Source organism: Ambystoma mexicanum, chromosome 1p (genome assembly GCF_040938575.1).
Source record: "Ambystoma mexicanum isolate Mex_15411 chromosome 1p, UKY_AmexF1_1, whole genome shotgun sequence".
Classification (NCBI taxonomy): domain Eukaryota; kingdom Metazoa; phylum Chordata; class Amphibia; order Caudata; family Ambystomatidae; genus Ambystoma; species Ambystoma mexicanum.
This window is the reverse complement of record NC_090921.1, coordinates 998,102,660-998,129,721: the sequence shown is the minus strand read 5'-3', so window position 1 is coordinate 998,129,721 and position 27,062 is coordinate 998,102,660. Positions and strand designations below refer to the sequence as shown.

Sequence of the window (27,062 nt, the reverse complement as noted above, 5' to 3'; positions counted from 1 at the left end):
CAAGTTTCACACTGAATAATCACCCACTCTAAAAGATTAGAAGATTAAATAATAAGGTACTTCAATTTGGCCGTAATCAGAAGGAGAGATTCGAGCCAGCAAACTGGCTACATCTAAACATTGTGATCGTAATTACATTCATTATAAATTGCAAGTGACTGTAATTAACAAGACGGTCCGTTTATTACTTAATTTAGGCACTTATAACCGTTGTGTTCGTAATCATTCTTACTAGGATTAGAACACTAATGACGAGGCAAGGGCACTATGCAATAGTCTAACATTAGCGACAATTCTTTTTACTCCCAAAACATGGCGTCCGTAGGAAACAGGACGTGGAAGCAGGAGCAGAGGAAGGACTCAAGCTTGATACGTTGCCGTGGCAACCAGCAATGACTCTGTAAAATGGTGAGTGTTAATACAGTACGCGAGCGAAAGCATGAATGAGAAGGACACCGGAGGGCTAGAAGCCGAGGTAAGAGACCGTCAATGTTTTGTTAACAATGGCGAAACGTGCAGAATGCAGAACACGTATTTAAAAGGCAGCGGACGGGTATAAGTGCACGAGATGTATTGTGAAGTACTATTAGAGAAACAAAATGTTAACAAGGTAAGCTCAGAATAGATAAACGCAATACGAAATAAGAAATAAGAAATAAGAAAAAACCCAAAGAGTTTCAATGCAATGCCGTCAGATGCCCAAATGGGAGTAATGTTATAGTTAGTAATACGATCGCACTGCGATGGCACATCTGAACATGAAATTAATATTTACTTATGTGAAACTTGTAGAGACAATGTACAAATGGATAGCAGATTTAAGCATACATATAAACATGTATGGGCTAACAACAGCAATTGAGCAAAAATACTGGGCAGGCAACTTTACCTAATGTAGCAATTCAATAATTTTAAAGAAAGTAACCGAAATAAGGACAGTTAATTTACAATACCCTGACATTTATTCACAGGGATTGGACCCTATATAAAAGAAACTCTAACAAACCAACAAGGATTACAAATGCCACATCTATATGAAGGTAATGTGCAATACAGGTTACATTTGAAAATGTTAAGCCATATGAGATAAATATGGTATGGTTGTGTCATGGCTCATTCATCAAGTTATTACTATTTAATCTGACTTTGTGTCCTATGTGTTTCTCCTTTGTTATTATTTTTCATTTTTTTTTGTCTCACCACCTAACAATCTTCCCCTACCCCAACCTTCAATCTCGGTGACTTTACATACATGTCTGTATAAATGTTTGTACAAATGATATCAAATATTCTTGGATATGTAAATTATAGACAAAAGAGCCCTGATTTGAGAAAGGCTTTCAATAGCCGAAAAACACGTGTCATCATTAAGGGCAAAGCAATAAAACCCAAGTGCATGGAGTATAAAAAACTGGCGCATCTCTTGATTTCTGAGTATTCATCAATACCTTATAACTTCTAAGGCGGTTCTGTAGACCTCTTTTTCCACCTTACTCAGACAAGACGCGACAGACTAACAACAAATATATATAAAAAATTCCAAAAAAGTAATTGCGAATTACTAATAGTGTCGCCTGACAGAGTAGTCTCCCAAAAGAGTCTAATCACGTACTTACAAGAGGAGTAAAGCTTCATGATCTGGGGTCATTCTGACAAGACCGTCATAAACGTAATACTCTATGGGTTAACAAAATAAAACAAAAAGCAACGCTTGGCAAACTGTTATGCTAGCCTTAAAAAAGTTACAACATAAGGGTACTTAACTTCACTAGGGTCAATGATGTCAGTGGGGCCTGGATGGGACCCCCTCAGTGACCTTTAGAACTTGGCAATTCAAAACTGAAGCTATCCACATGGAGGGCTAGATCTATACCAGGATAATGATTTTCTAGGCAAATGAATCTCTCATGAAAGGGTGTAAGCTACAGGTGTGCACAGACACAGGGCTCAACCCAATTTGTGACAGCATTTTACATGCCCTATCTTGAAATAGCAATGCAAAGATTGCCATTACCATCGACAGGATGTTTGAAAGCATACGCAATCTAACATTGTTCACATGCTAAATACAATAAAATAAATGGAATGAAAGAATAGGTAGGAGACAGGAGTCATTGATCAACTGGTGGGAGTCACTGCCTATACGATTGAAGGGAGAAACGCCACATATGTGTCTACTGCCACGTATTTCTAACTAGTAATGCTAAAAGGGGTTCCAATAACAACATACCGAAAAAGAACATTTGTTAAAATTCTGTTGATTTACAATATGAAAAATGGCTTCATGAACACACGGAAACTGTGACAGTAGGCTTGGCTTAAAGCCTTAATATCTCTTGCATTGACAGTAAAGATAAGAGCTACAAACCAGTGGTCGAAGAGTACGAAAAGTAGTAGTGGAACTATGTTCCCTACTGGCCTGCACGCTCCCAACAGACCCCATCGCCACTCTCCCATGCACGATAAAAAAAAAAAAAAACATGTGTCTGCTCTTTAAGGAAACGTCGTGTGCAGTGCACTGAAAGTGCAAGTTTCAACTTCTTCCTACACTTATTTTAAAACAAAACCGTTCCGCAATCTTTTCTTTTTAAAATAAAAGTATAGGAGGAACGGTAAAACTTAATTAAAATAAGTAGAGGAGCACCGTTCCCGCCCACTTCGACCACTGGTACAAACCAACGGAAAGCTGTACTTACACTAACAGTGGAGTCATCGAGGGCTTGTTCACTTGTCATTGTCCTTGGAGGGCTGACAGTCTCGTCACTTTGCCGCTCTTTCTCAAGATTCTCTTTGGCTACTTTAAGGAGGCTCTGGTACTTTTCTTGCCCTGTGTGAGGAGCATAATAAGAGTTTACAGTTGAAACAAGAGCAAGGAACCAACAATGAGACGCTACCATATCCGGAAGAGACTAACGTGGCACCAAAACTCCAAACTATCAGTTCAAGGACCCACCTAAACAAGCACTGAAATGCATCACAACAGACAACTAGACATGCAGAAACTATACAAGTTGCAGTAACGCCCATGTCAGTTACAAGGCATAGAAAATAACCTGCATTCATTCAGAGAGTGAAATCAACTGAAGACTTTACCCAGCAAAGAAGACAAAGCAGGTTTCCCAGAACTCTATTTCTATCGATCTCTTTAGTCCGCTGCCGTAATAACAGCAACATGTAGTGCAGAGGGGGACATGCATTGTGGCCCAGCGATTTGTGGCTGTGTCTAGTTTCTGTTGAGTGCATCTGTAATGCAGCATCTCGGTATAAGTCCACGGAATGTGGTTTATTGGTATGTAGGGGGGCAAGTGCAGCAGACACGCAAGTTAAAGATGTGGTCCAGTGATGGTTTGGTGCTATGTCCAGAGTCTGTTATACTACCTTATTTTAATGTATTTATTTTTGTATTTATACCAGCGCACAAAACCCTTAGGCATCTATGCGCTAGTTAGAGCAAGTGCACAAATGACAGACATCAAAGTGCAGGACCACTCATAGGGGTTCCAAATATGCGGGTGGATCCTGAAAGCATAATCTGGCGAAGCCACACCTCATGGAATGAGGCTACTTCAGGTGTACAGGTAAGCAAAAAAAGACAATCAGTACGAGTGCACAATCTACCAAAGCCACACCTCATGGTACCGGGGGCTGCTTCAGGTGTACAGGTAAGCACAACAGACAAAATAGGTATGGGTGCCCAGTCTGGCAAAGCCACGCCTCATGGTACATGGCCTACTTCAGGAGTACAGGTAAGCACAACAGACAAAATAGGTATGGGTGTTATACAGATATAGGTTAACTGGAAGCAATGATCAGAGACAGTATTTCCACTTGAGAGGCAGAGGCTACACCAGTAGCAGCAGCCGTTGATGCTAAAGTGCCGAGATGAGAAGGTGCTACTGGGATGAAGGCAGTACAGATAAAGCGTGGTCAGTGGCCTTAATGGCAGCAACTTGTTGGACACTCCATTTAGGACTTTATGGCAAGCCTTACTTGTTTAAGGTATGTCGAAAAACCAGATCTTTAGCCTTTTCCAGAACATAAGGGGCCTCATTACGACCGGGCGGTAAGGGATTACCGGTACCGGTAAGGGCACTGGTGCCGGTAATCCCTTACCGCCCAATTCCGAGGTCCCTTTGCGGGTCCTCCCTTAACGGCTGGTTTTAACAGCTGTTAAGGACGGGATCCGCAAAGGGACCTTGGAGGTAATTACGGTACCGCAATTTGCGGTACCATAATTACCGCCTTCCCCATTTCCATTGAGCCCTATGGGGGGAAAAATGGGAATGTGGAAGGGCCAATGGTGAATGGGGAATTACCGCCCCGCCAACCTTGGAATGGGGCGGTAATTCCGCCATTCACCATGGCGGAATCGGTAAGGTACCGGCGTCAATCATGGCGCTAATAGCGCCATGGTTAACGCCTGTGTCGGAATGAGGCCCAAGATGTTTCTGCAATGTGTGAATTTCATTTAGAAGCCAGTTCCAGAGTTTGATGATGATGTTGGAGAATGCCAACCTTTTGTATCCCTTTCTGAAGCATTGCAGGATTTTTAGGAGTAGATTGTTGATGGATCTCAGAGTTCTCGTTGGTTACCATGGTATCATTTTTCTTTGAATGAATTTTTACTCCATGGCCATTAGGATGACAGCGCCATGGCTACACCGGATGTATCCAAGCCAACCATATGGATGTCCACCAACTTCTCCTTATACCAACTTTCTCAGCTGCTACGTTTGAATACACTATATGAATATCTACCAAACTACTTAAGTGGCAGGCATTAGTTACTTAACTGAAAGTGTGTATCTCCAGTTTTACAGTGGAAGTGTCCAGATAGCATGCGTCCCTTTGAACAAAATGCCCCAGACCATTGGTCTGCAACCTTTGGCTCTACAGATGTTTTGGCTACAACTCCCATGACCCGTAACCAGCATAGTCAATAGCCAGATATAATTGGAATTGTAGGCCGAAACATCTGGAGAGTCAAAGGTTGCAGACCCCTGTCCTAGACCATACATCTCTCCCCAATCCTAGTAAATATTGAGGCTTCCATGACTGAGATCTTAACCATCAAGAGGTAGTACGAATTTAGAGTATTTATACAGGACCTCAGTCTTTGCTTCTCACCGTTCATCCCCATTCTCATCCACTTTGAAATGAATTGTAGCTATGATGGCGAATAGTAAGCTTCAAAATGTGGAGCTCCAATATCTCCTTGAACAATGGCATGACAATGTGCTAGGGCTCCACAACAGCTTAATAAGTTGTTTATCAGTGTCCTTGAACATGTGAGTTGGTATTTTCACTGATGCCCCTGAAAGCACATGCAGCAGTTTTTAGAAGTATCACCAATCTACATAAAGCTAGGCAATCAAACATGGAGAATGGCAATTTGCACAAAAAGCAGACTGTTCTATACAAACCTTTCAGCACCCTCGTCACATCGGAACTGGTCTCCTACACCATGTTACATCTGGATAATCAAATATGTCAATGTAATGGAAACCCATGTTAATGAATGTGGTAGTGTTTCATAGGTTTGCATTCGCAAAGCTCCCAATGGTTAACCGGCTCGATTTTCCTCAGTTAATTACTAACCCTACACGAAGCCCAAAGCTTTCAACCACTTCATGGCATGATTGGTACATTTTGGATTGGGTATTCTGGTGACATAGAATGAGAAGTCTGACCAGGGTTTTAAAGTTTTGGCTATAAATCTTTATTGGATATTATAAAATCCTACCTTTCCCTATCTCTAGATGTCGTTTCCCTACCTCAACCAAACTAAAACTCTGGTCTGTCAGGAAGTCTGATGTCCAAATAAAGTATTACCATCCTGGTCCAAACTTCTAAACTATCCCTACCACTAAAACACAAAGGTCCTAAACCAATCCTTATCCCTGGAGAATGTCTCCCTTCTCCGGTGGTCAAAATGTCTATGGCTAGAAGAATGCCTCCCTTCTCCTAGCTTGTGAGTTAGACCTTGACTTGAAAGTCTCTTCTTCTTATTTAGTTTTCTCTTACCTTGTTGGCCTCTCAGAGTCCCTTCTTGGAAGGGTTTGAGGATTTCATCCACTTTTCTTTAAAAGAGAGGGGAGAGGGAAAGGAGAGCCGACTATGGTGTTGACACAAAAAGAGTAAGATCGGCTTGGACAAGAGACCAACTTCTAAGTGGGAGTTGTCTTCCACGGTTCTGAAGTTTCCATTGGAAGTGTGAGGAACCTGAGGGCATCCTCAATTCTTTTCTCCCAGAATCCACCTCTCAGGTGGCCTGAGAAAGGCCATCACTTTTGGATCCCAACCCTGGGGGTGGATATGCGAAGGAGGATCACCTGGGTGGAGAGAACTTGGGGAGTGGAGGGAGGACGTCCATAGGTGAGACATGGTATCCCCCATTCCCTTTCCAAAATGAAACTTCTATCCCCCAAGCCTTCGTAGACTACTGTCAACCCTTTCCCTTTTTTTCTTCTGATAAGTCCCCCAAAATTATCACAGACACTGGGACGAGGAAGAGACCAACTAGGAGGACATATCCACATATAGATGAGAAACCCATATTCACTTTATGTTTTTAATGCAGACACACATCAGCCAAGTACCAAGAGGAGTAGAAGACTGCACGGAATAATGCACACTTCTGCTTCAAACCTCCCCAAACACCACTTTGGTACTGAGAGGAAGAAGAGGGCTATGGAAGTACACCTTTGGAATAGCCAGACATGTCCAACTAATGGGTTTCCTCAAGGTCAGGCCATTAAACTAAATGACCCACACCTGTGGACCTTTGACAATCCCACTAGGTGTATATATAAGAAGACTGGCTGCACAGCAGATAGAAGAGCACAGGAAGGAACCCAGAGGCGGGCTGCTGACAGGAACGGAAGAGAAGCGGGAGCTGAAAGCAGTGCTGGACAGGAGAGAGGGACGTCATGGCAGAGGCCTAACAATAGAGGGTCTGCAAGGCATGCCATCCCTCCTCGTTGGGTACATGCAGCAGAAGCTGTGGGCGCTGGGAAAGTCCAGCAGCCACAGCACGCCCAGAGCACGAGCAAGGCTCTCTCTGGTCTCTGCGGAAGAAGAGCAGAGACCCAAGAAGCCAGACAGCAGTGCAAGGAGCAGGCGAGAAGCCGAAGGGAGCCGGTGAGTGATACAAGGGAAACGCTCATACCGGGGCTGTCCGGTTGTTTGATGTACTCCCTTTTAGTTACGATTGAATGGAAAATTGTTATAAACACTTTTGGAATGAAAAGTGAGCAAACTGAAAGGGACGAGAAGCAATTTTGACAGCTGCTTAAAGCAAAAGCCAGGTATTTTGAATACACAATTAACTAAAAGACATTGTGAATAATTTTTAATGCTGTATGAAGCAAAAGCCAGGTATTTTGAATACAGAACACATTGAAAGACATTGAAAGACATTGTGAATCCTGCAGAAGTGTATGAAAGGAGAAGCCAAGTGTTGAGCACAGTTAAAATAGTTAAATAATTGCAGGTTAAGGGAAACCCTGTATTGGTAAGAGCCAGAAGAATAAAGTGCATGGTAGCAAACCAGGCCACGGCAAAGTGTTGGAAGAGTAACATTGATGAAAGAACAAGTTTAACTGCTCAAAGAGAGAAATGGACAATTGGTAATGGAAAGCAGATAAGAAGGGATATCGGTTGTGTGACCTGTAATGTGTGGACCGTGTGGTCCGACAACTGCGCCTAGGCTGAGGGCGCGTTGTGAAGAAAGCCAATGAAAGTATTTCTGCAAGAAGCTTGTGTTGTGCAATGGCTGCTTAGAGGATTTTGAAGTCAAGAAACAGACTTTTTTTTGTGAACCAGTGAAGAGTGCTACTGGCCAGAGAGTTAGAAAGTGTCGCAAGGAACTGTATCATTTTTCAAAACAAATCGTGAACTCTTGAGGAAGGGAACCCCAGCCTTTTGTGAACTGTTTTGGACTTGGGGAAGGGGAAGTCGAGTATAAGCTAAGAGCTGGAAGAGGCTCTACACTTTCTTTTGAACACTATTCATTTTCAAGCTGACACCCCTACACATTGTATGCTGTTAGTTGTGAGGGCCAGTACAGGTTTTGGACACAGACAGTTACTTGCTTTGGTCATCCTGATGCAGACTATCCTTAGTTTTCTTTAGGTAGTGTGAGAAACCACATCTATTCCCCTTGGATCCTCTATGCAGGTGGCCAGGGAAGGGCCATCGCTTTTGGATACCAACCCTGGGGGTGGACAAGCAAGGGAGGATCACCTGGGTGGAGGGTCCTTGGGGATTGGAGGTGGGATGCACTTAGGCGAGACACAGTATTCCACCTTCTCCATTCAGGAAGAAACCCCTATTCCAGAGGCAGTTATGGGATATTGTTCCCCATGCTCCCTTGTCCATGAGAAGAACAGGAAATATTATTCACCCAGACATATTCGAAAGAGGATTAGAAGGACTGGGAATGAGGTATCTTGGGACAAAACACAGTATTCCCCATGCCTCCATGACAACCAGCCTAATGTTTCCCTGACCTTTTGGGGTCATTATAAAGCAGTTCCGCTTTATTCCCCTTTTGAGGTATGTAAAGGTACGGCGATGAGGAAGGGACAACTGAGAGTTAGGAACACTACACACATTCCTCACTCCAGTACTGAAAGGAGGAAGAAACAACTGAAGGATATCAATGTTACATACCATCCCCATTCTAGAACGGAGACTAAGAAGAATAAACTGCGAATAATAGACACCACTTACTCTCACCGCTCTGGTACTGGGACGAAGAACATGAATGAAGGCCAGGCATGTCCCGATAATCAGAGCCAGGCAGCCTTAATTAATGAAATACACCTGCAGCCATTAAAGAACCACAGGTGTATAAGAGGTGGACTGCAGAGGCACAACAGAGAAACAGGGGACCAGGAAGACACAACAGAAGGAGCCGTGCAAGAACACGAGAAGCCGAGACACCAAAACGCCTATCATCATTCCGGGCGTCCTGCTGGTGGGACTCTGTAGGAAGGAGATCCCTCGGAAGGGAAGGCAGACAGAAGATACTGTCGGGGAGCAGAGGCGAAACTGCGCAAAAAAGCCGGTGTGTGCTGGACGCAGCACCCAGAGAACAGGCTTTCCCTTTAGTTTATGGTTGCCATCCCTACACACATTGGGCCTCATTACAAGTTTGCCAGTCCGGTAACTATGGTATCTGTAAGCTTGCCGGTACCGTAGTTACCGGATCAGCAAACTATGAGTTCTGCTCGCGGGTGCCTTTTCGCCCACTAGATCGGACCAGGCGGGCGTACCAGCACCCGGAAGCAGGCACTGCCAGTAGCACCGGAATCATTCTGAATGGTGCCAGTGCTACCGGCCTCCCCATTCCCATTGAGCCCTATCGGCTAAAAGTTTTTCGGCTCCTGGCAATGGGGAAATACAGGATCCGCCAGGGTGGTAATGGCCCTGACAGTTTTACTGGTAAGGTTACCGCCAAACTTGTAATGAGGTCCATTGTTTTGTCTTGTCTTAGTTGTGAGGGCCAGCAAAGGTTTTAAACACAGACATACCTTTCAGTTGAACTTTCTGACACAGACTTTCCTTAGTTTCTTTAGGCAGTGAAATCCCACCTAAGCATATGGCAAGTTAGGCCTTAGTTCATCCTGACATTTTATTTAATAAAACACTTGTTATAAATTGAATCTGTCGTCTGTGTCTCCTTCCATTCCGCCAATAAAACTTTGAGTATACATTTGAATTTGTTGTCTGTGTTTTGCTTCATGATGCCTTAACAGAACACATGAACTTTTCTTTCTCGTTGGCGTTTGTAGACCTTCGATGCTTGGGGAAGGTATGCCTCGATGCTGTCGGAGACAACTTTCAAAAGATGCTGGTTTCTGCTACCAGACATCTTCGATTCCAGTTTCCCCAAATTACTAAACTGAGGAAGAGAGTTCTTATTCCAACCCAGGCGAACGACTCCATTCTGCTGTTTGTAAGTTCAGCTTTCACAAAGTTACAGAAATATCATCTTGTGAGTACTTGGAACGTGCAAGTGCAGCAAGGAAGAAGGTAGGGGGGTCAGTGCTGTGGAGGCTGCGCTCAACGGGTGATGGTAGAAATGTTGAGTGCTACACAGCCTAGAGCCACGAGGGGTCTAAGTGCGAGCCACCATGGTGGAGGGTGTAAGTACAAGTGCAGATAGACAGGAGCTGGGCCGATTGGGTGTGGGAGGTCAGGGCACAAGGATGCTGTCAGGGTCCGGCTTGACTGAATTCCACAGGAGCTGATGCTGGCCCCACAGACCCTCACCAGGAGTTCACCTCTCAACCCTTAAATATAAGCTGAGCTGAAAACCCCAAGAAAGGGAAAGGGGAATTTGGAGAAAATAACAATGGAGACACAGCTGCCCTTCAACCGTCTGGTAGGCTCTGGTATCTGTGATAAACAAATACACCAGGTTACTAATATAATAAGAAAACTTCTTTTCTAATTTATGCTAAATAAATTCTAAACTCTTTACCTCTTAAACCTCAGTAAAAGACTTAGAGGTTAGTAATCTTTGTGGAATATCTTGTAAATATATCTTGTATTGTGCAAATAGTTCAAGCCAACCTAGTCTCTTTAGAATCCTAAAGTGATGGCCTTTGCAACATCCTTTCAGAATTAGATATTCTTCTTACTTCAAAGTTCTTCTGATCTTATGTAGTTTTCAATGCTTACATAAATTGCAGTCTTTCTCTGAAAACATTGAGTTCTATTTGCATAGATTACTTTAAATTATAACTTCCTGGAATACTGCTTTCTTCCTGCGTGTGAATTGTTTTTTCCTTATTTACACATTTACACAAAGAACGTATAGTTTCTTCCTTTACTAGCGTGTGCGATAAACACGTGAAATCAGAAGACGTAAAGAATTGTCCTCGCGTGTAAAATACACACGCGATTATTTTACAAACCCGCGCGCGTGAAAAAATACGTAAACGCGATAAAAAATAACACGCGCTGATAAAAATGGACTCGCGCTCTATCGCAACCCAACACGCGCTTTCTCTCGAGACGTATTTCGCGTAAAAAATATACACGCGTTAAAGTTAACTTGCGCAATTCTTTTAGGCACGCGCTCTATCGCAAAACCACACGCGCTTTCTCAGGAAACGACTTTCACGTGAAAAAAATGTACACGCGCTAAAATTCACACGCGCAATTCTTTTTGGCATGCTGAAGGCAAGCGTCCCCAAACAGCACAATCCTCCCCGCAATGAGAGACAATGAAGGACTCTCCCTTTATGGGAATAAGGCCAAGACAGAGTGCGGGTGAGCGTAAATGGGAGTTTATCAATCAGAATAGGGCATGCAAAGAACTCTGCAAACTCCGAGAGCGCTCTGTCTGACAATAGCAAAGACAGGCGTATATATTTACAAAAAACGTCATGAGACCCTACACACTATAGAGGGCACAAGTTCATGGGGATTGGGTGGCGACGACTAACTATAGGTGCTGCTGTGATGTGGTTGGCTTTGGCTGGAAGACGTCACTGGGCAGCCTCGTGGGTTGGGTTGGGCTGGGCCTGGCAGGGTGGCGGAGTTCATCCAGGCGGTGTTGTGGGGCCATCGCGGCCAGTGGCAGAGATGAATGTCTTCTCCTGACTTATTAGCCCTAGGCCATGCACACCGCAGTCATTCAGGCATTTTTGGTATTATCTTCTTTAGTAAATCTTACAATAGGTTATACAACAGGTTAATGCAACACAGGAGGAATGCACCTTGTGAGGGGACTGGAGGTAATACGTCAGGGCATGGTTACCAGTGTCCTGTTGACCGGGGCCATAGGTCGAGGGGCTAAGCTTCAGGGCCTGGGACGGGCGGTACATGTCTTTCTGCCTTGTTAGAAGTTGTTATGGATGTTCCGCTGTGTGTTGTCAAAGTGTTGGGTGTCTTGATTGCACAGGGCCATAAGTCTGAGGTGGTCCGGTGGGTTGTGAGGTTTACGAGGGGGCGCGTGTGTTCAGGCAGAGGTTTACTGCTGTGCTGTAAATAATGCATGTGGCAGGTGGTGGCCTTGGGTGCTACAGAGGGGGTTACAAATCTTTGAAGCGACTCCAGTCTGGTTGGGGGAGGTAACGCAGCGCAGCGCGGTCTCTGCTCTCATGCCTTGGCAGCCTTCGTAGGGTGGGAGGGGGAATGGCCTTGCACGTATTTCACAAAGGTATCTCCCTCGTGTGTTGCCGATTTAGGTAAAGACATCACAAACATTTGAACACTCTACAATACTTATTCAAAACATTACAAAACATGCATTTAAACTTTGCTGGATGTGTCTTGATTATACCCAGTCTGAGTACCTTATTCATATATTATGTTTTAACAAGTACAGTATTTAGTTATATGCATATATATTTGCAGTAAGTGAGGTAGAGTTTAGGATTGATGGAGAACATAGAAAGTAACCCGCCACTTGTTTGTGACGGTGGTGGCGCATGTGGGGCCTAGACATGCACACATGACATGTGCCTTCTCGTACATTCTTCACATGGGCCCTTTGTATGGTTACATTCGTTTTCTTGTGTCCTCTAGCAGCATTAGTTCAGTTATGGCGCAAGCCCCTGGGGTGTAAGTTTTCCAGTCATACACGTAACAAACAGATTCCTGGTGCGTTCCGTTATTATTAGTACCCAACTGCAATGGTATAGGCTCACCATCGCTTATATCATGGGAGCATGATCTCTTGTAATTATACATCTTACAGGCTTTTGTAATATAAGGGATTTTATGGAAGAAAAGCATCCTTTGCAAGTAGTCTCAACATTAATATGCAAAGATTGTCTGTCATCTAACGACCATTTTACTGTTCTTTTCATTTGCCTAGGTCTGTTGGCCGGGTCATGCTGGGAGCGATGATACATTGCGGGAGGTGAACTGTTACAATGTTAGTGTATTACACTAGCTCATGTCCGTCTTGTTCGTGGGAACGTGCTCGCAGCGGATCTGCCAGGGTGCTGCGGCAACAAGGACGACTGAAACCCTCCAAGGGTGGGGGCCGCGCTACAGTGCGCTGAGCTCACACCATCTTTATCAGACAAAATGGTTTCTAGGCCTAGCTAAATTTTAATACCTGTGGGCAATTAATACGTGCGGGCAATGTCTCCAGTGGGTGAACCCTCCGTCACCTGGGCCCGGGTGGCATGAGGGGACGCCCAAGAGAGCCATAGTCCTCACCTGGGGAGAAAGTGTAGGCGAGGGGGGGTCTTCTTGGACCAGTCCTCCCCTACAACGCGCTCTATCGCAAACCACACGCGCTTTCTCAGGAAACTACTTTCACGTGAAAAATGTACACGCGCTAAAATTCACACGCGCAATTCTTTTTGGCACGCGCTCTATCGCAAACCACACGTGCTTTCTCAGGAAACGACTTTCACGTAAAAAATGTACACGCACTTTAAAAAGAACACGCAAACGACAACTTGCGAGCTCGCGCACACATTAAACAGTCTTGAAGAACATTACAAGCAGTTAATCAACTTTAAAATCCTACATACAATCTTCAAGCTTGTTTTCCTTATAATAACTTTAAATGTAATGTCTCTTTTCTCAAATGAACTTGAAACCTTTTTACTCTTTAAGTTTTCTTATAAAAGAAAATGAAAGTTCACTGTGATAATTTCAAAATCTTTAAAAGAACGATCCCACCTGATGACTTCTTGTTCAAATTGGATCAGCAAACGATATTCTTACTTCTTTGGTATATTTTCTGAGCTCTGGAAAGGCCTTACTTAAGGAGCTTAACTAATACACAACCAGCCACTGAATTTCTCTGGATGAAAGGCCGTTTAGAATCTTGCTCATCTCCCAAGAATCAAACCCATTGTCCTCTCCACCAATCAGGCAACCAAACATATCATTGTTTCTTTAACCAATCAGATTAAGTTTCTTTCACTCCATCTTGACTTGGGCAAGCACAATGTTAATTCTATGAACAAACTCTTCCTGTTACTAAACCAGCCAGTTCTGAAAGCACAACTAACCCAGCCAGCTCTAAAGGCACAATGTTAATCTAGTTACTCTTCCTGTTATGAAACTAGTCAGTCCTGACAGATGCATAAGGGCCCAGGACACCAATCGCAGCAACTGTGGGATTAGCAGGAGAGATAAGAAGGGAAGGAGCAGATAAAGAGAAGAGTTTTAAGGAGCTTCCAGAATTCAAGAAGATCCTGCTCAAGGCGCAAAGGGCAGGGGAGGCTGTTCCATAGGAGGGAGCCTGCGGAGGAAAGCGAACAACCACCTGCCCTCTGTTTAGCAAAACGCTTTACACACAGAGTTATAGCCAGAGGAGCGTGGTGGTCTAGAGGGGGAGTATTTAGTAACAAAGTTGATGATATTGTGGTCCGCGGGCCCAGACCGCCCTGTCGATGATGCAGTGGGATTTGAATTTAATCCGTGCAGCAACTGGGAGCCAGTGAAGACTTTTTAGTGCAGGAGAGATGCGGCCAAGGATAAGTCTTGCTGCCCTATTCTGGATTAGCTGGAGGGGTCACAGAATGGAAGATGGTAGATTCAGGAGGAGGCTATTGCAATAGTCAAGCCTAGAGAGAACAAGGGTGACATTAAGCCTCTGGGGGAAAGTGAGAAAGGGGAGAATTCATTTTCAAAGGAAGAGCTGAAAGTGGGACTTCTTGGCAATGTCCTGAGTGTGAGGGAGGAAGGAGAGAGAGGAGTACAAGGTTTCTGGCTTCAGAACGTCGCACAGGGGAAGAGCCCAAAGAGGGAAGGCCCAAAGAGGAAGGCCAGAGTGAAGGGAAGAAGGAGGGAGGGGGTGGGGGAGACCCGATGGGAAGTGAGCCTCTGGGGGGAAGTGAAGAAAGCTAAAATAACTAAGGTGATGATGACAGTTGTTGCAATAGAGAGATCTAAATGTCTCGGGTTTTCAAAAATCAAAACCAGTGTATCTTTTCCACAATGCAATATTCCAATGACAAGGGATTTGCTCCTTTCCACCTGGATTCCTTCTTGTTCTACTTGACAGGTTAGGAGCTGGTCTCCTCCTTAAGCAATTTACTTTACTGTGATCTCTTTTGTGGTATTTTTGCAAAGTATTCACTTGGCCAGTGGACTGGTCTCAATTTCCCTAAACTTTCCAGTTTTTCAAAATATGCACAACAAATGTTCACAGAAGGTTTATGTCTGATTTACTCTCCTGCCAAACACACTCCAGGAAATTATAGCGGATAGTCTGTTAATCTCTTCCTTTTATCTCCTTGGGTCCCAGACTTTGTACTTTCTTGAATGAGCTTTACACCTTATTCTTACACCTTTAAATGCATGCAAGTCCCAGACTTGCAATGATGTATTATACCAGCTTGGTGCACTCCCCTGCCAAACATATGCTTTCTTGTCTGTCTCTTTTCCTTACAGGGTTCCACACCCCCTTATTCTCATATGGGTGAGGGTCCCAGACTCACAATAATGTCTCTTGCTTGATTGGTTTACTCTCCTGCCAAGCATACAATTGTGTCTTTCTCCCTCTGTTACTCTCAAGGTCCCAGAGCATCTTATCTCATGCTCAGTAGCTATTCCCCGATTCCTCCCAGACCTCTAGCACCTCTCGGTCTGCCCGCGTACCTGCTTGTGTGGTTAGCGTCTTCTAAGCGGCAGTGCACCGCTGCGAGGCTCCGGGACCGTTCGGCTGCTCTCTTGGGTTGGTGACGGCTCTGCCGGTCACCGCTTCCTTCCTGGGCTGCGGCTTTGGTCTCCAGCAGTTCGCTGGACTTTGGGACGCCTAGAGGGTTTCTTGGGCAGCAGTCAGCGTAGTTCCTTTGTCTTGAACTACCTTTGTGCTCTCATTCGCCTCCGTGCTCAGCATTTCATGATGCGTCTCCCTATTCGCTCGGTCATCGTCTCCTGGGTTTCCCTCATCAGAGGTTGGCTCTCTCCGTGTTGGTTACCCTCTGCAATTTTGTATTGCCTTTGCCAAACCAAGTACCGTGAGATACTACACCGTTCACTCTGGTTCTCTGGAGTGATCTTCACAGTACTTGCATTGGAATTATATTGAAAGCAAATTGTGTTCTCTGGTGCCTTAGTCAGGTCTAACATATTAGGTTGGCTGACTTTGCAATAAAAGATATTGGGACTAGTTGGAAAGGAGAATTTTCTTTGGAAAGAGTGAGGGTGTATTAAAGCGAAGCAATAACGTGCTCTCAGGGGATGGTCGTCCCTAATACCATAAGGGGCTTATTCTCCCATGTGAGCCTCCCCATGTGCACCACCCCCATGGGGACTATTGTACTGTGGACGCACCGCCATTGGCCCCATGGTAAGGGTCCCTCCTATGGGAGAAGGGATGACATCCACAGATTCGTCACATATGACCGTCACAAGGTAGTGCTGGATAATGGGACCGGTGTGGCCCTAGAAGCAGGGGACTTCTACCTACTCCAGGATTCAGAAATTCCCAGCATGTGTGCAGAATATCCACTGGGCATTTGCAGAGGAAAACACATACATGGGTTTAGTCGAAAGAGAGATACTCTGGGTGGAGGAAAATGGGAAAGCTTGCCAATTTATACACAGGGAACCATTCATGTTTTTGGACAGGTGACCAAGCCAGAAAATAAGGAATAACCTGCGTTTGTTGTTTTATCCACTTCCCCTTTCCCTTTGGGCTGACCTCTTTCCAGCGGTTTGGTTCTGGCAAGTGGGGGAGTAGCCTGAGGGGGACAATGCAGCAGAGAGCAGATCCTTTTACTCCAGTGGCCTTTAGTCTTTTTAGAAGGATCTCAGACAACAGTGTCAAAAGGGGGACGAAATGTCGAATAAGATAAACCCACTGGGTGAGTTGGTGTCCCTGTGCTTTTTTTAGGATGTTCCATATCAAGCATGTTGTAGATTCTATTCCTCTGGTTTGTTGGAATCCAAGTTGTGGCTCGTGGAGGAGGCTGTTTTCAGTGTATTCCTGCAGCTGTTGGTAGATGCACTTTATGAGAAGTATGGTGGTGAAAGCTATGTGTAGGGAGTCCTTTGGGGTCAGCCGTGAGTTTTTTTGAGGAGAGGTTTGATGAAGGCTGTTTTAAAGGCAGCAATGAACCCTCGTTCGATAAAGGCATCATGGGAACTAGGAAAACAGGTGCCAGTTGGGTTGCTTAGTTATTGCTTTGTAGATATTGAAGGGAACTAGTCTTCCTGCAAGCCTGCTAGATTTCTAGTGTTGACACTGGCGAGGAAGTTCTGGAAAGCGAAAGGACAAAAAACTTAATGTAGGTGGTTTTTGTCTGTGCTGTTTTCGTTGTTATGATATGATAGGTTATTTACAACACGCTTAATACCCAGAGGTTTCTAAGCGCGGACCGGGGGATCGAACCTGTGTTGCTCTGCGTCATCTTGCTTCCAAGGCGAGCACGTTGCTGCTGAGCAATCCTCCCGAGACGAGGAGAGGTGAAGTTTCTGTCCAGGTTGCCTTTGCTGCAAAGACATTTGTTACTGAAGTGTGTCATGATGGAGTTGCAGAGAACCTGCGATGGCATTGGCGCGGTGTTAATGACCGTCAGGTTTTCAAATTTGTTGATGAGTTTGAAGACTTCCTTTTGACCACGTTGTGCAGATTGCATTCAATGTGTGGAATGGGCTTCCTTGGCTCTGATGGTTTAACTCTGTAGAACGGAAGCTTTTGATTCTAGGACAATGTGTCTGTAGGAAGGTAATTTCCCCGACAGATCTCCTCAAGCATTTATTTTTCTTTTTCTGTGAATTTACCTTTGGGGGTAAACCATTTGATGACTTGTTTCTACTGTGAGAACTGGGAGGTATAGTTAGGTGCTGTGCTGTTGAGGGTGTCAGTTATCGAGTTATGAATGTCATTAAGTTAGTCGTCCAGCATTCTTATCTGGTCTTCGGTGGTGTGCCCAGGTTTAGAAGCTTCAAGATTTGTAGGAGGCAGACCGTCAAGTTCGATAGGTTTCCAGGGTCTCCTTAACATTGGGGGTGATTTTGTTTATTTGGCAAGCATTGGTGTTTCAGTGAAGATGCTCAATGGGATAAAGATGTGGTCTTCAGGATAAGCAGAGTGGGGAACACAGTGTCCAGCTTCATGGGCAGGCCCTTTCACCAGTGGTTTGTGCTGTAGCGTGCCAAGGTTAGTGGAGTGTGGTTTTCACTGGGTTGTCCCCTTCTTTTCTTGCCAGATGTTATAGTCCAATATGGTGAGATAGTGATGTTCTACGGAAACGTTAGTGACCAAAGTTCTAGAGATGAGGAGGAAGCTTAGTGTGGACATCTATGAGGTGGAGCAGATTAGGAGTGATTCACACTCCCAATGTTGGTGAAGTCTTTAAGTACAAGGACAATTCCTCAAACTTTCTTTGTTTTTATTTTGTTATTAGAACAACAGACAGTTCTAGCACACTACAAAATACAACTCACTGCATAAAGGAATGCAGAGGACAGACAGTTTCAAGAAGGAAAAGGGGTGCACATTAGATACTGACAGGAGGGCAAATGGTCATCGCAATAGTTCAAGGATACTTGGTTTCAACACAAAGGGCGCAATGGGTCATAACATGTCACTAGTGGCCTTCGGAGAAGGACCACTGGGACAGAACCACAATGTACCTTGTGCTTGTTGAAGTTCTTGGTGCTCGAAAGTGTAGAGCCGGTTTCATGGCACTTTGTAGCTTCTGCGACAGACTCCAAGACCAGAGAGAGCTGCGGGTATCAGGAGGCAGGCAGTTCGGCGACTGAGGCTGGACGGATGGCTGGAGGCTGGCCTACACGGTGGCTCAGGTCAGGAATCATTTTCTTAGTGCTGGTTGGTGGGTCTGAAGCACAGGTTGAGGCGTCTTGGATGGCGTTTGCGACTCCAGCATAAAAGTCAGCAGTGCAGTCGGTTGCAGCTCGAGGGGCATGACTGGCTCAAAAATGTAATTTAAGGCGGATGCTGGTTAACTGGTTAACGCTTGTTAATGCACTCCTCCAAGCTTGACTATGTGTTTATTGAGCGCCAAAAGCCCTTGGGCATCAGGGCGCTATATGTAGACAGAAACAGAAAACAGGTTGGACAGGACAGAGAGTAAAAGGGCATATAAGGTTGGCCTAAGTAAATAGTCTGGTATTCAGACTTTTCCTATAAACAAGATGATTTTGTTTCCTTCCGCAGGCATTCAGGCAATTCATTCCAGGCCTGGGCCATCAGGACTGGAAAAGAATGACCCTTTCCCCTGCTTATCTTCACATGTGGGACGGTAAGACACTGTCAGAGGACCGAAGGCTGCGTGTGGGTTTGTACACTTCCAGTTTCTCCTTCAAATATGATGGTGCATTGCCGAAAAGGCATTTATGGCCTAGAGTTAATATTTTTAACTGGATTTTAGCGGTAACAGGGAGCCAATGAACTTCTCTACATGTCCCTGATACCGGCTCCTTACGAGCTTTTGTAGTTCTTTAGGGTGGACGGCCCAAAGCCGATTAGAGTGGTGCAGGCAATGGCCTTGTCCTTGGTTTGGGTCAGAGACTCTCTGGCACTTCCCACCTAGGAATCTTGCTGCAGAGCCTAGCAAGGCACGCTGTGTGCCGGCATGGTACCGGTTCTGGAGCTGCTGGAGGGTCCTCTTGATTCAGTATCTCCCCGCTGTTCACTGGGAGATGTTTAGGGGAGGTATCTCGTTTCCCCTCTTTGGAAATCCTGGCTTTCCTTCACTGGCAGAAGCTGTATGGCGGACTGTACCTTCAGCCAGGGTCCAAATGAGTTATTCTTGTCACTCCTTGCAAGGTCTTCAGATGATCTGCCCAAAAGAGGGGCTTGGCGCTCTTTTAAAGGCAAATGGGCCACAGTGACTGGTGTGGCAAAGCCTACCTTAATAACCCAATCCTGGGTTCCCACCAACAATCTCCTGTTTGCATGAGGTCATAACCAGAGTGTTTTGCAGCAGAAAAGGTAAAGGGGTGAAAACATGTAATACCAAGCCCCACCCATCTTGGATCAAAGAGTCTCTCTAGTCAATGGAGCTCTATGTGGTTCCTGCCTCAAGTTGCAGGTCTCCCTTGAGGCTGCAGTGAGAACAGACTTTCTTTCACCATCAATCCACATACTGGTACCTTCTGCATGGGATCACCCTGCAGGGGTTGCCTATTTTAAACACATATTCCCAGACATGACATGTCACTTCCCTTGATACTGAGAGTTAGGAGCAGGCTTCTGGTTGACACAGTGCACATCAAAGGTTGCTGGGCTTTTCCGGTCTTAAATTGGTCCTGCGACCAGGCCTCCCGTGGGCCTATTTGAATGAACTATGATTAGTATGCGAAGCTGCCACCAGCAGCTAACAAAGGACAGGGCGAATCCATGGAGCCTTTGTTAGTTAATTAGGCTGGCCATGGCAGGAGGAAGGTTTTGCCTTCCCCCTTCTGAGATGACTTGATGTACTCTTGGCTGTCATATTAAAACTAAATATGACAGGGGGGACAGTGGCTGCAGGCTTAGTCCACCCAGGGTACATAGGTCTGTGTGCATGTCGTGAGGTGAGCATAGGAAAATGTGTGAGGATTAGCCACACACATTTGTTCCGGAGGTTGGTCTACCATCATTCAATTTCATTTAAAATGTCAAAGAAACACAGGCGAGCGCACACCCACCGTGTGGGTGGTCGAATTCCTCACAAAGGGGTTATTTCAAAGAATCCTGATTGTTGCATTAATCTTTGAACAGGCTCACTCGGTTCTTCATGTAGCCAGATCAGTTGTATGAAGTCCAGCGAGGATTGATGGCAAGGCACAGTTTCAAGATGAAATGTGTAATCTTTGTTGTCCTCCGGGGTGCAAGGTTTCTGGTACTTCATCTGTATCGAGGTGTAGGTCCATTTGTCAAGGAAGAGGCTATTTTGAGATATGTAGCTTATTGTGTTTTGAATTAGTCCCGTGTGCATAGAGCGTGACTTGGTCACCTTGGTCACATTTTACGCCATCACAAAAATTCAATCTATGGAAAATTGCGAAATGTAGTAGAATTAGTGCAATGTTTCTGGCAGGAAATATTAAGTCCTTCAAACAATGTAAGGAAGTATTTTGAGTTTAAGAACAGCATATATTTCAATATTTGCAATTGGGTAATGGAAAGGGAAATACAAAATGCAGCTAAAAGGAATCCAACGCTTCTGGAGAAATGTATTGACACTGACACAATCTCCAAGCATTTGATCAGTCTGTTAATGTAGGCTTTTCAAAAATATTTATTTTATTTTTTTCATTTGTAAAGCGCCTAAGCCCAGAGGCATCAGGGCGCTGTTGCAAACCAGTTACTTGACACATCAATGGTGCCAGTCCACAACAATACAAACATATAGACGGAACATCATAACATGATATTACACAGAGACCAAAATAAGTGATCAGAGAAGAAGTGTAGGTAAAGTACTTCATCCAGTTAGGCGAATGGCCACGTTTTCAAGGCTTTCCCGAAAGCCCAATATGATTCCTCTGCTCTTAACTCAGGGGGGAGGGCATTAACATGGTTCACCGCTACTGTAGGGAAACTGTTACGCTCACCTGATCTCTGCGGAGGAGTTGGGGCACGGTTGCAGCCCTCCATGAACTTGAATCACCCCCTTCAGGCCTCTCCCCCAGTAGAAAAGCTGTGAGCGGTGGTACGTGGTGATACTGCTCCTGCGTGGAGATAAGAGTGTGTGAGTGCACCAATCTGCGATTGTTGTACCTCTGGAACAATGTACGGTTTCTGTGTGCATACGCCGGCCCATAAAGCTCACCTGTGAATTATGGAAGATAAGCTCTCCGTCCTGCTACTTCTGGCAGGGGCGCGTCGAATGGGATCTAGTTCCTTCACTGATCCCTGATAAGGATTGCTTCTCCTTATGATTGGTAAGTCTTTCTTGTGATGCTGTTGGTTTTCTTTAATGTCTGTACATGTTGCTCCTATTTATGCCCGCAATAATGTCTCTCTTCTGTTTTATTCCCCTAGATGGAAATGCGGCCTCAATGCAGCTGTGAGACACGAGACGCGGCCGGATGGAAGATGGATGCAACCACAATGCTCGACAGCAGGTAACTGATAGTTTAAGGGAAAGCGCGAAGTATGGTGAAGCGCAACCTTTAACTGACTGTTTTTTCGATGTCTAACCTTGTCTTCTGTTTTTCCTTGCAGCCGCTGCTGTCGACGATGGAGCGTGTCGTGCTGCGGTGCCAAGATGAAGATTTGGCGTTCCGGAAAGTGTAATGGTGAATACTTGGTTCGCCGAAGAGATGTACAGGTAAGAACAGCTTACCCCAGTTGGTAAGTATGCTGGCAGGAAGCAGGTTGTCCAGGAAGCAGGATCTTCGAAGGTAAGTCTGACCTCAGGCGACGGTAAGCGTTACGCTGCTTGCAAGTGCAGAATAACGCAAAGCGTCTCTCTTGAGGATCGGGGCAGCTTATATAGCTGAGATCGTGGGCACGCCCATTAGGGCCGGCTTACCAGCCACACCCTGCCACTCCTAGAGAGTGAGCAAGTGCAAAGGCAATCCATTAGCAGTCGCACCCAAGAATACACTTGGAGCTGCTTAATGGATGGCATGTTCAAGGTTAATGCATCTGAAGTGCTATGTCCATAATAAAAGTCTGTTGGTGTTAAACCGATGTTCTTGTTTATTTTTGTTCATGAGCCTGGCGCCAACGGTGCCAGGATAGTGTCCACCCAGGTCTCCTGTGCATGCAACCCCTGCATGCCTGTGCCCCTGACTTCATGACCATGCCAGCACTCCCCCTCAAGGCCCCTCTCAAGCCTGGTTTGGTGAGATTATTGCGATGGAACTGTCTGATTAAACACGGAGCATGGACGTGTTCACTGGGTTCCCAAGTTCGGTCTTGAGGTCCGTAACCTTTCCAGTCAATTAGGTAATACAATTTTGATCGAACCACCTTGGAGTCCAGGATGGATTTGACTTCATATTCTGGTTCTCCATCTATTACTTCGGGCTCTGGCAGAGAACTAAGCCGTGTATTGAATTTCATTGGTTTGAGGAGAGAGACATGAAATACTGGGTGAATTTTCATGTGAGATGGTAACTACAATTTCATGGCGACAGGATTGATTATGGATTTTATAGTATAAGGGCCCAGGTATCTTGGGCGGAAAGCTCTTGGCCCCTTCGCGGGAATATATTTGGATGCTAACCACACCTTTTCTCCAATCTGGTAGGCGGGAGCTTCCTTCCGATGTCGATCAGCAAACAGTTTTTGTCTTTCCTTAGCCTTGGTCAGATGCTCTGTCACCTCCTTAAGATCCTGAGTGATGGTTTTATGCAAGTTTTTTATGGCTGGCATTTCCAGGATACCGGGTGGATCAAATACTGATGTCCTCGGATGTCTTCCGTGCACAGTGTAGAATGGAGTTTGCCCTGTGCTTGTGTGAACCGAGTTGTTGTATGCATACTCGGCTATCCAGAGTATATTTTTCCAAGAATCCTCAGACTGTTGCAACATACACCTGAGATATTGCTCTAAAGTTTGGTTGGTTCATTCAGTTTGCCCATCAGTTTGAGGGTGATGGCTTGTGGATAACCGGAGATCGATTTTGGAAATTGTACAAGACTTTCTCCAAAAGGCAGAAACAAATTGAGCTCCGCGATCAGATACTAATATTGATGGAAATCCATGCAATCGAACGATTTGCTCTAGGAACACAGAAGCGAGAGTTGATGCAGTTGGGAGTCCCTTCAGAGGGATGAAATGGGCCATTTTTGAGAATAAATCCACAACGACTAATATGGTGCTGTATCCATTGCAGGGTGGAAGATCAGTGATGAAGTCCATCGACAGGGTATGCCAAGGTGCTGGCGGTGCTGTAAGGGGATGTAGTAAGCCAGCAGGGTTCCGTTTCTGAGACTTGTGTTGTGCACAGACACCACAGGTTTCAATAAATTGGGCAATGTCTTTTCGCCAGGTTGGCCACCAGTAGTTTTGTTTTACCTTAGCCTGAGTTTTGGCTATTCCTGGGTGTCCTTCCACTAAGGAATCGTGGTAATTTGTGATGATTTGCTTTTGCAGTTCTTGGTCTTGGACATATAATCGTCCTTGGAAGTACGGTAGATTGTCTTCGATGGTGTACTGGTCACCTTTTAACAGCCATTCCTGTTGTTTTGATTGATCCATCAGGGATTGCAAACTGGTTCTTTGGTCATCCACACACATGGTGGCAGCTATTCTGGTTTGAATCCTTTCCTCAGGAATTATGGCCACGGGGTCGGATGCTGTAAAAGCCTCTTTATCTTCACTCATGCGTGACAGAGCGTTTGCTTTACCATTGCGTACTCCAGGTCTATAAGTGATAATACAATCGTATTCCGCAAAAAAGAGAGCCCAACGAAGTTAACGCGACGATTGTGCTTTGGAGGTTTTCAAGTATTGCAAGTTACGGTGGTCCGTGATGACAGTGACTGTATGTCTCGCCCCAAGAAGGTAATGTCTCCAGGCCTTGAATGCTGCTTTAATCGCCAGTAATTCCTCATCTGTGATGGCGTAGTTCAACTCGGGGGCTGAAAATTTGTGGGAACAGAATGCAACGGGGTGTAGTTGTCCTGTTTCAGGGTCTCGTTGTGACAATACTGCTCCCATGGCTATTTTTGAAGCATCTGTCTCAACTATGTAAGGTAGGTCTGGTTGTGGGTGTCGAAAGACTGGTGCTGTAGTGAATGCTATTTTCAACTTCTGCAAGGCTTCTTCAGCTTCTGTCGACCAATGGAATTTTTGATTTTTCTTTAACAAGGAGGTAATTGGATGTACAATTTGTGAAAACCCAGGTATAAACCGATGATAAAAGTTGGCGAATCCGAGCACGCTTTGCACTCCTTTCTTGGATGTTGGTGAGGGTCATTGGAGGATTGCATCCACCTTTCGTGTATCCATATGTACGCCTTGTGGTGCGAGCATGAAACAGAGAAACTCGGTTACATGGAAAAACCTTTTTCCAACTTGGCATACAATTGGTGTTGTCGAAGCTTCTCTAAGACTGCCCGGAAATGGCCTAAACGTTCTTCCATGGAATTTGAGTAGATAAGAATGTCGTCAATGTAAACAAGAGCGCAAACGTCCAGTAGTTCACTGATTACATCATTCATAAAGAATTGGAACGCCGCGGTGGCATTGAATAGCCCGAAGGGCATGACCTGGTATTCAAAGAGGCCGTACTTCGTGTGGAAGGCCGTTTTCCACTCGTCTCCCTCTTTTACTCTTACAAGATGGTATGCTCCTCTTATATCCAGTTTTGTGTAGATTTCAGCATGTTTCACTTGGTCCAGAAGCTCTGGTATAAGTGGTAAAGGATTTTGATTTTTTACTGTGATCTGATTGATGGCTCTATAGTCGATGCAAGTTCTTAGGTCCCCCTCCTTTTTAGGCACGAAGAATAAGGGCGAAGAGGCAGGTGATTTGGACGGGCGAATGAAACCGTTCGCCAGGTACTGATCCAGGTAATTTCTAAGATTTTGATTTTCCTATTCTGTCAGAGCGTAAATTCCGCTGCAAGCGATCTGGGCTCCGGGTACAAGATCTGTTTAGCAATCGTAGGGTCTGTGCGGGGGCAAAACGTTGGCTTGCTCTTTTTTGAAGACATCCTGGTAATCTTGGTATTCAAGCGGCAAGGAGCTGATGATACCAACACGATTCCTTTCTTCGGTTTCAGATTGGTGTCATCTTTTTTGTAACATGTGTCGGCACAATCATGAGGAAATGTCAGAACTCGTTTTCGCCAATCGATCCTAGGATTGTGGGTCTCCAACCAGGGCATTCCCAATATCATCTGGAATTGAGGAGCACTGATGAGATCGAAAGTCATGTCCTCTTGATGCCCGTCCTGACACAGAAGCTTGACTTTCTCAGTGTATTGTGTCACCGGGCCGGATGATAGCTGAGAACCATCCACAGCAGTGACGTTTTCAGATTTCTGCTTCTGTCGGAGAGGAAGGGTTATTCGGAGAGCCAAATCTTGGTCAATGTAGTTACCCACAGCTCCACAATCAATATATGCTTCCAAGGCATGTACTGTTGATGGTTGCTTGCGATTCACCAAAAGCACTGGAAGGACTAGATGGGAGGTCTGTACGGATTCCTTTTTCATGCTCGACAAGCAGACCCCTACATTTGCCGGGCATTGGCGTTTCCTGAGTTCTGTTCTTCTTCTTCATCAGTTTTGTCTGTTGCCCCAAACCGTTTTCTAGTAATGTAGACATTACTGTAATGTCACAGGAGGCCTGGGTGGACACTAGCCTGGCGCCTTTGGCGCCAGGCTCATGAACAAAAGTAAACAAGAACATCCATTTAACACCAACAGACTTTTATTATGGACATAGCGCTTCAGATGCATTAACCTTGAACATTCCATCCATTAAGCAGGATGCATTAACCTTGAACATTCCATCCATTAAGCAGCCCCAAGTGTATTCTTGGGTGTGGCTGCTAATGGATGCCTTTGCACGTGCTCACTCTCTAGGAGTGGCAGGGTATGGCTGGTAAGATGCCCCTAATGGGCGTGCCCACGATCTCTGCTATATAAGCTGCCCCGATCCTCAAGACAGACGTTTTGCGTTATTCTATACTTGCAAGCAGCGTAACGCTCACCGTCGCCTGAGGTCAGACTTACCTTTGAAGATCCTGCTTCCTGGACAACCTGCTTCCTGCCAGCATACTTACCAACTGGGGGAAGCTGTTTTTACCTGTACATCTCTTCGGCTAACCAAGTAGGGTCAGGCTGGTGTCCACCCAGGTCTCGTGGGCATGCTACCCCTGCATGCCTGTGCCCCTGACCTCATGACGATGACAGAAACTCTCTCCTCCACCTTTGGATCTTTTTACTTTTGGCAGGACCAGACGATGAGCATGGAAGGATCTTACCGGTCTGTTGGACTCAGCCCTTTCAATTTTCTTAGCCAGGTATTGTGGGGCTGCATTACTCAAACATTTGTGGGTGATAGAGTTTCGAAAACAATCCTTTCACTGATTGGCAGCCAGAGAACCTTCGTTCTAGCTGCTGAAATGTGGTCTCTTTTGGGAAGTTTCAGTGCTGTCCAGAGGGCATTCTTCTCTATCAATTATAATTTGTTGATGTTCTGTTTGGCAGTCC

At 45.2% G+C, this 27,062-nt stretch overlaps 1 protein-coding gene across 1 annotated transcript in view; it reads right to left on the bottom strand.

Annotated features, from left to right (window-relative positions):
• The window catches only part of HYDIN (HYDIN axonemal central pair apparatus protein), a 3,273,799-nt gene that overhangs the window by 1,862,785 nt on the left and 1,383,952 nt on the right, over nt 1-27,062 (bottom strand). The window contains exon 30 of the mRNA XM_069654775.1: nt 2,697-2,827. Coding sequence (XP_069510876.1) covers nt 2,697-2,827 — 131 coding nt within the window. The remainder of the gene's footprint in view (nt 1-2,696; nt 2,828-27,062) is intronic.